The sequence below is a fragment of the Chelmon rostratus genome, chromosome 6 (assembly GCF_017976325.1).
Source record: "Chelmon rostratus isolate fCheRos1 chromosome 6, fCheRos1.pri, whole genome shotgun sequence".
In the NCBI taxonomy this organism is placed as follows: Eukaryota; Metazoa; Chordata; class Actinopteri; order Chaetodontiformes; family Chaetodontidae; genus Chelmon; species Chelmon rostratus.
Genome location: NC_055663.1, coordinates 20,272,356 through 20,286,984, shown reverse-complemented (window position 1 = coordinate 20,286,984; position 14,629 = coordinate 20,272,356). Strand labels below are relative to the sequence as shown.

General features: G+C 43.5%; 1 protein-coding gene across 1 annotated transcript in view; it reads left to right on the top strand.

The window, feature by feature from the left end:
- Window positions 1-185: 185 nt before the first annotated feature.
- LOC121607782 (calcium/calmodulin-dependent protein kinase type 1D-like) overlaps window positions 186-14,629 on the top strand; it is a 22,962-nt gene continuing 8,518 nt past the window's right edge. Inside the window, exons 1-3 of the mRNA XM_041938734.1 lie at window positions 186-434; window positions 11,004-11,135; window positions 12,266-12,340. Coding sequence (XP_041794668.1) covers window positions 340-434; window positions 11,004-11,135; window positions 12,266-12,340 — 302 coding nt within the window. The 5' untranslated portion in view covers window positions 186-339. The remainder of the gene's footprint in view (window positions 435-11,003; window positions 11,136-12,265; window positions 12,341-14,629) is intronic.

Sequence of the window (14,629 nt, the reverse complement as noted above, 5' to 3'; positions counted from 1 at the left end):
AGGGGAGAACCCGTGCCCCCCCGTCACAGTGATCTGAACAGTGGGGAAGCTCAGTGTCGGGATCCGCTACGTCAAACAGATTAGTCAAATAACCTCTCGGGGTAGGACATACCTCCCCCCTCCTTGGGCTCGCCTGGCTGCATGCATGGGCTGAGGAAGCGAGATAGTCCGCGCTGACAAATAGCCAGGAAGCCCTTGGCGAAACAGAGAAGTGCAATACTTTTCTTTTTCTTTTCTTTTTTGGCTCGGCGAGACGACCGTGGTGATCCTCCGGCCGCGGCGGCTCTTCTCTTCTCTTCTCTTCCTCCCCCCCTCCCTACCCTCCCACCCCGGTGCGAAATGGCGAAAGAAAACGGCGAGTCCAGCGATGGATCTTGGAAAAAGCATGTCGATGACATCAAGAAGATATTTGACTTCAAGGAAGTCCTCGGGACGTGAGTAACAAGGCGACACAACCTCGCGGGCGACGAGAAACTTTGTAGCCAGTTGTGTAAATGAACGTCAGAACAACAATGGCACATTGTAGCGTTTGAACGGAAATGAAAAGCGGACTGACAGCTGTTGAATATTCGCTGAATTAACTGAGAATCGCTCGACAGACAGACAGACAGACAGACAGGGCCTTTTGAACTTAAAGCCTCCTGAATGAGACATTTGTGAAATCCAGTCAGGACCAGCATCAGTGAACCGCTCGGGGAGTGGAGATAACGCTCCGTGAGACAATAACGTGTGAAGTGAGACACGTTATGTCACAGTTCATTCAGAAAGTGCTGCAGCGTGTTTTTATGCCTCACACGGATCGGATCAGATCAGATCAGATCAGATCAGATGGGGAGCGCGTACACGCGGCTCCGTGCGGGGCCGCCATTTATTTGGGGTCTCTTTTTTTTCTGTCCAACATAGCAACTCTGACAAAGACAGCAGGGCCTCTTTGCGCACACAAACGATGACACCAGCTCCCAAATTAAGTGACCATCTGTGATGACTTTGTGTTCTCATGCTCTGCCTCTTTCTCCTTCAAACAGTGGAACAGATTTTAGCTGAGGAGCATTATGTCTGGGTTTTGCAGACTGATGCTTTATGAGAAGTGCTCTGCAGCCCGGCTTCCTTTGGCTTGTTCTTGTGGTTTAGGGTCCACTTTGGTTGAAGTTGCTCTCTTGGCCTCGGACCACAGCGCAGACGAATTCCAGAGTTTATTTTGGTCCGCTGTTACTGCTGCTTGACTTCATGGCTTTTCTTCTTTGAATAAGTTATGCAGCATAAAGAGAGCTTGAGTGTTCCCCTGAATGGAAGACCTAAAGGAAGCTGGTCAAAGCGAGGTCGTGCTTTTATGACAGGAAGACAGTCTTAGGCAGTCTTGTGATGGATCGCACATCTAACATTTATATTTCTCATTTTCCTGCTGGTATTTGCCTTCTTGAGACAAGAGCGTCCATCGACTGAGAGGAATCTAATGTGGTGATGTTTGTTTTCGGGCCTGTGTCGAGGAAGGAGTCTCCCTGGGGAAATATGTTTGGTTTTTTTTAATTTGGACTCACAAACTGGTGTCAAGCTGAGCAGAAATGGCCTCTGGTCAGTGTGGTCGTAGCTCAACTGGGGAGCTGCTCATTCATAGATGGTAAAACAGACGCATTGTGGTTTGCAGTCACTCGCAACCTCATCTGGTTTAAACTTAGAGTAATCTTCTTGGCTGTCCTCATCATCTTCTCATTTAGTGAAGCGCTGCAGCTCGGCATGACCGCAGACCTGTTTTTCCTGAGGAGCGGCATCATGAAATTGTCATACCGATCGGTGATTCACTTCACACTACACTTCAGCTGGTGTACTAAGCAGTGAGACGCTCCTACCTGGAGGCTGTTCTGATTTCCCTAAGGCTTTCATTTATGTGTGAAGAGCCTCTGAATAACGCCAGTGAATCATCGTGATTTACTGTCCACACAATGGCCAGGTTGGAGGAACACACAGCCCTCGCCCACAACCCAATGCACATCTCCGGCGGCGGTTTGTCACTGTTCGGCCCTTCTGTTACACATTGTACAGCTTGTACTCGTCCTGATCGACTTTAAGTCCCATTTACTAGTTCCTGTGTGTCTTAATCAGGGAGCGCCTTGTTGCAGGGCAGCGGGGTTCACAACAGGCCACCCGGGGCAGAAAAGCTCAGCGGCCCTTCAGCTTTGCCTGAGGATTAAAAATGAACGGAGAAGGGACTGTTGGCCAGGGGAAGAGACGCAGATTATCCTCCTCCTCTTCCTCTCTCTGCTGCTGCACCTTTCAACTGTAGTTTCCTCGTCAGGTTTCCCCATCAGTGTCCAAGGAGGGATCATCCCTCTGTAAATGTGCCAGCCAGAACTCATTCATTAGTCCACACGCAGGCAGTGGATGTACTCTTACTCAAATACTGTATCGTAGTATATTTACTTTATACTTCCCCATCTGACAATAAAATGTGATGTACTGTCATAAATTTAAAAAAGCAGTCTGTTAAACAACAAATTCAGTCATAATAATCACAAATACAAAGCCAGTGTGGGCCATTCTGCCGCATTTCGTTTACTTTAACTACATTTGACTGATTTCATTGGTGCATTGTAAATTTCTATGTTGCTGTAAGTTGTTAAGGCTTCTGTATCTGAAATTGCAGCAGAGAGTTTTTTTTTATATTGTGGTTGTTGCTGCTTTTAGTTTGGTGCAAGTTGTTGCGCACCTCAACAGTCACACCTGCGAGATAAAAATGACTGTGAGAGGCTCAGCGGTTCAGTTGATGTTATTGTTCAGCCGTGCTGGCAGGTGATACTCGGCACATTAGGATGTGTAGATGTAAAGATAAAGTGCACATCAGTGTGAACATGCAGAAATAGAAGATCTGATTTCAGTTACACCTGGAGGCCAGACTATGTGTGAATGTGGTGACTGATTAGATATTGATTGGAGTTGGGGAGGAGGAAGCCTGCGGTGTTGGCAGTAATGCTTCAGCCATACTTCTTTCCTTGCAGTAGCTGTTGTGAGCTAATGAGATCTTCGCCACTGAAGACAGTCCTCCTTCCTCACTGCCACTTGCCTCGCGGCTAATTTCAGACCCTTAAGCTGCTGATACTCTGTGAAGGCAAATTAAGTAACCCGACCACAAGCACCTTTGGAGATCCCAGTGGGGTCTGTGCACATGTGCAGCAGGTTGTTACTCACAGTGGACATGTTGAGATGTTTGTGTGAGATTCTGATGACGAAACGTAACAATCAGTACAGAGAACTGTTCCAATATCAGTTTTCCCCAAACTAAATTCTACTTCATCCTATGTGGCCATTTTTATTGCACTAACATCATGGCCAAAACTGGATGTGCTTAAAAAGGTCAGTATCACTGTGGATACTGATACAGTGTTTTGGATTAGTGCAGCCGTGGTGACAATTGAATTGGCTGATGTATCTGGCAATATTATATTATCATCAATATAGTTTTTATCGGTGCATTTTGGTTCAAATATATGTTTGAAGTTGTTTAGAAACAGTGTCTCCATTACATAGTTTGTCGCCCAGTAACAATGGACAAATTTCCGACTATAAAATGCTCTGTCAGTACATATATATTGGTCGCAGTTCTTCAGAAATAAGCTGAAAACACAACACCGACATATAATCATTTATTAGGTTAATATGGTGAACTAGCAAACAGTTGCTTATTTGTAAATCCAGCAGCTACAGAGAAATATAAGCATTTATTTTGAGTTTCTATGAAACAAAGTCCAACATTCACTCTCTTTTAGCTCTGCTTTTGGCCTCCACCACCTCCTGAGAAAAATATCTCGCTCTTTCGCAGCTAAAATCTCCACTACGTTCACCAGAGCTTTTTCACTGAAAACAGCATGATGTGAAGCGGCGACAGTGAGCTAAAACGGTAAATTCACAAGCTGTGAAAGCTTGAAAAACACTGACTGAAAGATGCTAAAAACGCTCTGTAGAGCCGGTGATCATTCAACGCTGCGAGATTATTCAAGAAATATTGAATTTAACCACTTAAAAAAAACTAATTGAGGGAAGGAGTTCATATCAAAGATGTTTTTTTCTACAGCATGCTTACCTCAGGTGAATAACTTGAAGAACGCACAGTGATTCATTTAAATATCATGTCTGAAATGTTGCTTTCCAGCTGCATCCCTCCTAAGTGCTTTGTCATGTATTTTCCTGCTTTCTGAGACTTGATTGCTAACGTTGCCCTCCATTAGCCTCCACTGCAGGACCAAACGGAGCTCAGAGACACGTCTTTATCATTCTTTTTTTTCCAAAAAGACAGGAAAATCACCTTTTCTGAGTTCGATGTTAATGAATAAACAGGCCTCTACAGCAGATATTAAACTGACCCTGGCTCTGACAAAGCGCTCCCTGTACCTGATGCGTTAAAGTGACTGCCTCCATGCATTGATCATTTGCTGAAACACAGCTTGTGGAGAGACTAGTTGAGTGAAAATGGCAGCTAGGCAACTAGGACGATAGAAGTCCTTCCTTTGAAGAAGACACTACCTTCCACTCCCCCCCCCCCCACCACCACCACCACCACCACCATTACCATCCTCCAGTTACATTCACTGTGGGAGGAGACACTTCGTCATTGACAGTAACAATGCAGAGTGAAATAATTCACCGAGAACATGCGTAGTATGTTTTATGCGGAGTCATTTTCCTGAGCTTCCATCTGTATTCATATCCCTCTCACCACAGCGAATGCCGACGGAGCCATAGTGTACTATCCTCTGCACTCATAGAGTTGAAGTGTACCAAACTGCCTTGTATCAGAGCACAGGAGGCGGTAATCACCCTTATTAAAATAATTCCGCTTCTCTCTGACGGCCTGCTCTGTGGCTTCACACAGGCTTCTGCCCAACATTTCCCTCGAGCAATACATGTTTTTCCTTTTTAGCTGTTTATGAGCGGCGTTAGCTCTTATCAGGCTGTAAACTGACCGTCTTTCTCTGTTTGATCAGCAGTGTGGTGAAAGCAAAGTGCACATTCCTGGAAAGTGGCCTCTATAGTTTCCAGCTTCAGGTGTTGGGACTGTGTGAGCTGCTGGACTTCATTCTAGGCATGTTATTGGAGTTGATTTAACTGCAGCACCAGATCAATGCTGTTTACTACCTGACAGGACAGAAAACCAGTGCTGGCTAGTCTGCCACCAAGGGCCACGGATGAAAAACCACAACTGAAGCAATCACATTGGCCCTATGCAGTGGTGGAAGGTAACTCAAGCACAGTAGTTTGTGTGCTACCACTTTATGCAACCTGTGCTTTGTTTGTTTGAGTTACAAGATACTTTACTGAAGATTATTCTCATTACTGATTAATCTGCCAGTTAGTTTTCTCAATTAAAGGTGGGGTTGTATGAGGTGCTTCTCCATCGTCGGTGTGTTACCTACAGTAGATGGCGGTCGGCATGCTGTTTGGAGAAGCGGCAGCAGGACCACTGTAGGAAGCTAAGCAATGGACTGCTGTGGACTGGCAAAATGCATTTTAGCCACAAAAAAAGAACCACCTTAAAGTAATTAATATCAGTTTAAGTGTGTGTTATATTTTTAATATTTCCACCACTTTACCTTGCCATCAGACAGCTGTTTAATTTGGCATCTCCTCTCAACTGTAAGCAACACTGCTTGCACAACATTGAGACAACTGTGCGTCTGCAGTGGTCATTTCTCTGGAGAGGATTATGTAAAACCACTGCCAAATAAGGAGCACTGCTGTACCCAACCATCAGGTAAGACAGTCCTAACCAACCAGGACCCAAACCCTCACCCTCCATCTGCAAAAGTTCTTCCTCTGTCCACTCTGGTTTATAAAGCTGTCCTTTTGTCTGCACGGTAAACAGCATTTCATCGTTGTCATAATGACTCATTTTTGTTTTGTTCCATTTGATGTGTCCTCCATAAACTGAAACTTTGACCCAAGCAGCTGATCTGCAGCATAATACAGTGCCCGGCATGTGAAATATAGTTCCAAAGGAAAGAGCTGTCTGCCGGGCAAGGTAAAGCAGTGTAAATATTCTAAATGTAGCGTAGACTTAGTGTGATATTGATTCTTTGAGCTGGGCCTTTTTTGAGGTGGATGAAATGTGTTTTGCTGCTGACCCCGTCCACAGCACTACAACGCTTAGTTTCCTATAGTGGTGCTCTTGCTGCTTCTCCAAACAGGGGCCATCTACTGACTGTAGATAAGTACCTCATAAAACCCTGCTTCAAAAAAACTCTTTCAGTGATTCATCTTTTAGTCCAGGTTTCAGATTAACATATAAACATGTGATCAGTTTATTCATTTGATACATTCTAGATTAAACTAGTTCCACCTCAACCAGCTCCAGATTTAAAATGCTGTTTAATGTAGTGAGCCAGTAATATTACACTATCAGAGGCCGTTCTGCCTAAATAAGTACTTCCTTTAGATATTTTGCAGATAATACTAATGTAACTTTTAGAAAGTTTTGAATGTAAGACCTTTACTTGTAATGGAGAACAGATCTAGAATTAGATTTTGAATTAGAATTTGTATATTATATTAATTGGTTGGGCTGATACATAAACATTAGTTTTCACCTGTAAAACATCATGTTTAATAGAGACTGTAGATCAGAATTAAGGATCTCGTGCCCAAAAATGTGTTTGTTAGAAACAAAAGCAGCCGATATTTGTCATTATAAAATTTTATTTATTAGCATTCGCCCAGCTGTAATGAAGCATTTTTACATTGTTCTGCGTTAACATAGTTAAAAGATCTTAATATTTCTTCCACCACTGCCCTCATGCACATACTTTACAGCAAAAAGCAGAAACCTGATCCGAGAGGACAGAGGCCAGTATATGGTGGGAATAATAATGCACACTGCAGAAAGTAGTGCCTGCAGGTTACAAACAGGTAGTTTGTCCAGCAGACGCTATAATTTACGAAACTCTGAGTCGACAAAGTAGCATATCACAGCTGAGCAGATGGTGGTGTGAAGTTAAAAATAACAAGTGTTTTGTGTTGCTGTAAACATATCTTTGTCTTATAACACAAAAAATAGGTAACACTTTATAATAAGATACACATATTCCAAATTTACGAGTTGCTTATTCGGATGCATGTTAGTAGCATATTGGTTCTTGATTGGTCCTTTTGAGCACTTCTTAATGCTTTATTCTGCATGACCACATTTTGCAACTACTAGGCCATTAATGAATAGTTTTCAATTAAAGCAACCTAATTACTGCTTATTCATAGTAAGTTGCTGCACATTAATCTTAATAACCTAACCTTTAGGTTATTAACCCCTGATAATAAGCCATTAGTGAGTGCTTCATGATGACTAATAAAGAGCCAATATGCTACTATTATGCATGCCAATGAGCAGCTGGTTAATGTTGAATATGTGTACCTTAATTTAAAGTGTAACCCAGAAATAATATATAAAAGTGCAATCTGAATTAGGAGAATTAACGATGGTCTCAAATGTTCAGCATCTGTCTGCTTCTAGATTTTAGTGTACTCTTATTAAAAATTGACTCATTATGATTCCTTCACAAACGCTGTACATCAGTTTTCTGTGTATTTTCTGACAGCGTGGATCAGGTCACCTGTCATACTTCTGGTTACAAAGCTGTCATTGCTCCGTGACTTTGAACGCTGTAGGTTACACCGGCGGGAGCTCTACCTGGATTAAGTCCTGACTTTTCCATCCCATATGTTGCGTAACGGGCCGCTGTAATGCATCTTACACAAGATGATTCAGAGTGATTACTCAGCAGCACCACAAAACATGCACCACCTGTGAATGTCAATAGGCCAGACTTTGTGGTTGAGACCCCCAGCCTCCCTCCATCAAAACAAACGCCCTCCATCAATACTGCCCTGGATTTCATATTCGGCAGGGACGGCCAACTGAGGTCACGGCCCGAAAAAGTTCTCATGATGGTTGCTCGCTTTTGCATCTGCAGCATCAGCCACAGGTTTCACACAGAGAACAGCCCACATTCACATGTCACATTAGTCAGCCGGCTTGGCTTTGCCGTCCTGAACATAGTGTGGTGGTGTGTGACTGCAGACTGTCACACACACGCAGCTCATTCTGTCATCCAAGAGCCGTGAAGAGGGAGCTCTGTGGCTCTGGGAAGAACTTAAAATTCCGCTATTATTATTCAAGCGAGTGAGTCAGCATGCTGACTTGATTGTGCAGTCTGTGACACCAGGTCAGAAACATTTTGCAGCCATGCAAACATATTTATCTTGCGTAACAGATTGAGAAGAGCTTCAGCAAAGGGTCCAATTTAGATGGAGCTGTCTCTCATCACTTAATGCTGCACCAGATCACATCTAGGATTAATCCCAGAAATGAATATGGTGTTACACAGGTTGCTGAGTTAGGCAGCACTGCAACTAGCCGTTATTTTCATTAGCGATTAATCGTTCAGTCTATGAAATATTTAAGTGTAGTGAAGAATTCTCCTCACAGCGTGGGACGTGGCGTCTTCAGATTGCTTTAATAGTCCCAAAATGTTTTTAATTTACTATCCTCTTAGGCAAAGAAAAACACCACAGTCTTACATTTGAAAAGCTGGAACCAGCAAGTGTTTGGTGAAAAACGTCAGAAACGATGAATCACTTATCAAAATAGCCTCTGATTAATGTTCTTTTGATCGACTAATGGTTTCAGCGTTGTGTGTGATTGTTGTGCATGGGTTATTGTATCTTTGTGTGTATGCATATATGTGCAGACAGCATGTGGGCAGAAGCATCACCATATGCATGTCTCTAGCGGACATCGCACCTTTTCTCTCCTGTGAATTACGACTGAATAGATTGAATTCTCTCAGAGCTTGCAACACAGCTTGTCATGCCTCATGCACTGACAGAGCGAGGAAAGTCACAGTCTCGGATCCTGTCGTGTTGTCATTCACAGGAAGTGATGTCGCTGCTTGTCAATGTGGTGAGCAGGGGGACAGAAATGTTGCTATGCTTTTCTAACCGCCCTCTCAGTGAGTTCCCGGGCTTCCTGTGGTTTTCATCATCGCGTGTCTCCTGCTGCAGAAAGCGTGCTCTGAAACACTGCAAGAGAGTCGCTTGACAGGCTCAGCCTGCCGGTGGGGGAATTTTGTACTTTTCCTAATGTCCACACAGCTGTGGAAACCGGTCGCATGCGCTGAATAGAAATGATGCTCATTGTCCTCACGGCAACAGCTGCGGTGGGAAGATAGTGCTGTAACAGGCCAGCAAGTGGTGCACCAACTCCCTCACTTACACAAGCCCTTGAATCTGCATATTGTCCCCCATCATGTGTCAGAATGAGGCCAAAGTCAGAAGGACGTACGCTCCGAGGCCTCTGGCTCCTGTATGTTTGCAGTGAGTTGATGTTTGCCTCATCACACCTGGGGCCGGGCTCTGTGATCAGGTAGTGTGTTTGTGCAGTCTGTGTTGATGTGGCTCTGATCTACCCCCCACCCCCCTGTGCGGTAGTGGAGTGAGGGATTAGCGTGGATTTGATGGCCTCGGTGGGACTTAGCGCAGTGAGCGCTGCTGAGTTTAGAGCCTGTTGGGAGGAACTGATTACACTTTGAAAACATTAACGGGCCTTTTGATGCCGGCTGTCTTCCCTTTTGTGGATCTCTTCAAGTGTTTCTCTCTATGCCAGTTTAACATTTGTATAACTGACGACGATCCAGTAAGACACTCATTTCACAAATTAAAGCTTGTGTCTAAAAGAAGGAAACAAATGCAGGAGGTGGTTTGGGCCATTTTCATATTTCCCAGGCTTTTTTCCCCCCTGTTGTCAAGAGATTACTAAAGAGGTGATGAAAATGTCTGGGTTAGAAGTTGATTGCTTTTTTAGTACAGTATAACTGTGCTAAATCACAGAGACAGGATGAATATTTCTTTTAGATACTTCTGGCTGCAAGCAAGAAAGAGATTTCTTCTGGCGTCCACTCCAACAAGAACCGCTGGACTGCAATTTTCAGTTAATAAACTGTTTGGAGAAACTGACCTTGTTCCCAGGACTGCAATGTGCCTTTGATGTAATCTATTACATGCCATTTGTAACTGAAAGGCCCTGTGGCTGGGCAAGTATTGTGTTGGCCATGTCAACCCACTCATTTAGGTTGAAAACAGCAGTAAAAATAAAGTAGCCAAAATGAGAACAGCGGTTAAAGGAAGAAGGGAACATGCAGAAAGGTCAAAAAGAACATTTTAAACCAAGAGAGCTATAGTGGAGGACAACACATGGCTTTGTAAGAAGAAGAGGTGATGCAAAATGAACTGGAGAGGGACAATAGTGCTACAAAAACTCAGAGAACAGAGAATCTCAGCACTATAGGCTTAGTTTACTGTTTAATGTCTGCTGATGTATTATGGCCTTCGTCCTTCATGAGTGGATTATTGTAGTCCTTTAAATCATATTACTTGTTTTGGTCCAGTGAACATGACCCAGAGAGTTTCAAATCAACCATCTGTTTAAAAATTTTTCTTAAACATCTTCATGTCAAACCCTGCTGACAGTGCACAGGGGGAGAAGGTGCCTGTGGAGGTGTGTGATGAAAACAAGAAGAGGGGGGCGAAAAGCAATCATGCCGCCTGCTCAGCGAGATTTATTAAGGTGGACTGACTGTGGTATCATGGCAACTGGTACAGATTGCTTGAGCAAATATTCCCTTAATTCCGTATTTGTTTTTAAAGGCTCTCTCATGTATGGAGGCAGATGGCCTGAGGAAGACACGCTATCTGCCGTCCTAAATGGGTGTTTTTCTAGAGGTTTTAAAAGTGTTTGCCATGCTTTTGGCTGCGCACGGGCACCAAGCGTAAGCCAACACAGAAGGCTGTTGGCCAAAGTCGGGGACTTTGCCAGTTCTCAGTAAATATTCACAATATGCTGTTTGTGTACACTGGCCTGTCTGCCTCTGAGTGCCCTCCGTCTACTCGCAGACGATAGGTTTTCTGTGTCAATATTGCCCGAGCGCATATAAAGCAGGCCTAACATGTTTCTTTTTCTGTTGCAGCGGTGCGTTTTCTGAAGTGGTGATGGCTCGGGAGAAGGACACAGGAAAGATGGTCGCAATCAAGTGCATCCCGAAAAAAGCGCTGAAGGGGAAGGAGATGAGCATTGAAAATGAAATCGCCGTGCTCAGGAGGTAGGTGCTGCATGACTAGGCCGCGGGGGAGTTTGCAGAAGAAGAATGCCACTTCAGAAAGGGTCACCAGCTCGCGGCGTCCTCGGGGAAGCGTCTGTGTCTCTCTCCTCTCCGAGTAATGACTCAGAGTTGGGGTGCCGGCGCGACTCAGTTTATTTAACAGTCATTGTCAGGCTTAAGTGACTTCCTTGTCGAATCCCATCCCATCCACCATTTTGGGTCTTCACTGTGTACACACACACACACACACACACACACACACACACACACACACACACACACACCTACACAGGGTATGATAGGATTGCATTGACACCAGGTGACACTTCATCCTCCTCCAGGCCCTGATGGGTAATAATTCCCCAGAGAAGCTCAGTTATCAGTCACTCTTGAAGTGATCATGCCAGCTGTTGGGTGTAGTTGCCTGGTTACAGTTGCTATCCTTTGACTTCCTCCTTTTCTCTCTCTCTCTCTCTCTCTCTCTCTTTTCTCCTTCTCTTCATACTCCTTGCTTGGCTTTGTTTGTCTAGCAGCTCTCAAACTGCAACCTCATTTTCGTTCTGGACTTAGAAAGGAAGTTGTGAAGGTTGTTTGCTCCTTTGAGACTCTCCCCGCCTCCTCCTCTTCCACCCCCACCTTTTCCTTTTCAGCCACCTGCCCTTGTGAACACGCTGTCATATGCATTTCTCCTTGCAGAGGTTTTCTTTTTAAATATTAAAACCTTGTTGGTTGGTTGCCTGGACACAGACTCCCGGCGTCGTGATCCATCCTATATTATTTTCTTCAGGTGCTCCTGCTTATGGGGGTTGCCGCTTCATGACTCACTGATTAGCATCCTCTAAGAATCCCCCTGCTCTCGCTTGCACACAAAAGGTTTTCTCCCCTGTGTGAAGCATACGCTTTGCCAGGTTCATTTTTGACAAGCGTGAACATACACATGTCTACACAGACACACACAGAGTCTAAACACAGGCAAAGTGCTGCCATAGAAAGCAAAAAATGTTCCGTTGTCTGTTGGCAGGGCATCATTTTATCAAAAGAAAAGGCTAATTGCTCCTCATTAGAGGCCTGTGCTGAAATGAACACAGGCTGACAGCATGCAAAGTGAATTTTCTGTTCTTCCTCTGCAGGATAAAGCATGAGAATATCGTGGCTCTGGAAGACATCTACGAGAGCTCAAACCACCTGTACCTCATAATGCAGCTGTAAGTACATCAGGCCGCCACACTGTTTGTCTCCCATTTAACCCATCATTTTGATAACGTGTTGCGTCTGTAGTGTCCTTGGGGCATTTTTTGCCCTCAGATGAATGTCTGAGTGAATACACTTATGCCTGGAAGATGAACAAGATATGATGATGCTTATCTGAGGGTCAGATGAGAAGACCGATACCGCTCTCATATAAATATAATACTGCCAGTTAGCTTAGCTTAGCATAAAGACTGGAAGTGGGGGGAAACAGCTAGCCTACAGCTATCTTTTTTGTTTATTCCATACAAAAAATTGTAAAAACAAGCTGTGCTTTTAATGGGGTTCATTTGGTGGACTAGCTACACATTACATATGAGCTTGTGCATTAGGGCTGTATGATATGTTGCTTCAGCTGCGACATGCAGGACGTGCATTGTCAAGTGAGGCAGTCTTGGCTATTTATGTGTGTTATTATGTGTGAACATCATAGTAAAGGTGTTCACCGCAAGCAGCTAGGCTAAAAATAAGGCTTACCGAGTCTGTTGCAGGCCACATTTTGGGTGTTGTCAAGTGTCAAAAAGTGCCGTCAAGAACGGTCTTACCTGGAAGTGGAGAGCCTGCAGATCAACTCCTTAGACACGATTTGTCAGGCGTGAACTGAGAGGATAATCAAGAGACATTCAAGTGAGTCACAAAGGTCTTGACCAATCAGTAAAACATAAGCTTTTACATAAAGTTTTTGTGGCATTTTATCCCTTTAGTAGGCGACAGAGAGAGAAGTAGACATGCAACAAAGGTCGCCGGCTGGAAGCGGACTGGTTGTGACAATGTGGCTACAAAGTCGCTCCATCTTTTATATAGATGTTGAAACATAACTTTTTTTTATTATTATTTTGTTTTAAACTTTTTAACGATACAAACAATTACACACAATAAACATAAAGCATACAGTACCATTACACAAAATAACAGAAAGAAAAACAGGGGATTCACATCCAGATCCAAAACCACCAATCAGCAGCAAAATTAGCAGAGACTACTCCCTCTACCAAGAGAATAGAGAATTTAAGGAAAAACACACATAAGTGGGTTAGGTCTGATCAAGCAATGTCAAAAACGGTTTCTGTACCCTCAGGAAATGGTTTTGTGAGCTCCTTTTGCTTAAACGAGATTGTTCCATCTTAGCAATAGGAAGCATGTCATTGAGCCACCTCTTGAAACATGGAGACAATGGAGAGTTCCAGATTAGGCATATTCATTTTGCTGCTGCAGCCGTGCCTGCCTCGACAGCCTGCGTTTGGTTGAAAGAAAATATTTGGTTGTCCTATCAGAACAACCAAATATTGCTAAATTACAGCCTGGTTGAATGTTTATTCCAGATTGTTTTGAAAGCCAGTTATATTACATCTAAAGCTGCCTAGTATTAGGCAAAGGACTTCTGTGCAAGATGCATTCTCCTACATTAAATATAGAGAATTACATATGATAATGGAATGTTTTTTTGTGCGTGTGTGAAGACCACAGCTTGTTCTGGCACTGATTATACACACTGATAAACAGTTTTTATTAATGGACAGAGGCATGTATTGATCATACCAGCATGATAGAGGTATCAATCTTCTCATCTATTTCTTGGCAAGAAAGGGAGTAGGTAATTTCCTGTAAACTCTTAGCTGTTGATTCAACTTAATGGTAATTTTTGTGTTATTTATCTTGCAAATATCTTGCATTTCAGTCAGTGTTTGCGGAGGTGTACGTGTGACAACTGTTCCTCTGTGCCATACCGTTTTCCTGTGAGAGACATTTGTCATCATGATTTCAGAGGCCTTTCCCCTCACCACTTAATTTCACAGTGTTTGTGACTAATGCACCAGCAATTTAGGCGGCGATTTTCTGCCCTCATTGTACCTCTGCAAGGTGCATAATGTTGCTTTGAAGTCTCACTTATAAAAATGTTCGTTGCCAGTCGTCTGAAAGCAGCCGCATACTCATGATTGATGTTCAACTTAATATGACTCACTTGTTGTGTCGTTGCGATTTTGAGTAGCTGAGAAGAATTGCTGGTACATGAGCTGCAAACACTGCAAAGTAACTTGAAAAAGTCTCAAAAATCACAATGGCATGTGAGAAATAGTGGGCACTGACTGATTTTAAATGCAGCCTTAAAATGGCAATTGAATTAAATCAATCAAACACCTCCTACAGAGGAAGCACAGAACAAACAAAAGCTCTACAAAATCAGGTACAAATGGCTACAAAAGTGCAAACTTTTGATTAGACACTGAAGTTACAATGAACATGCG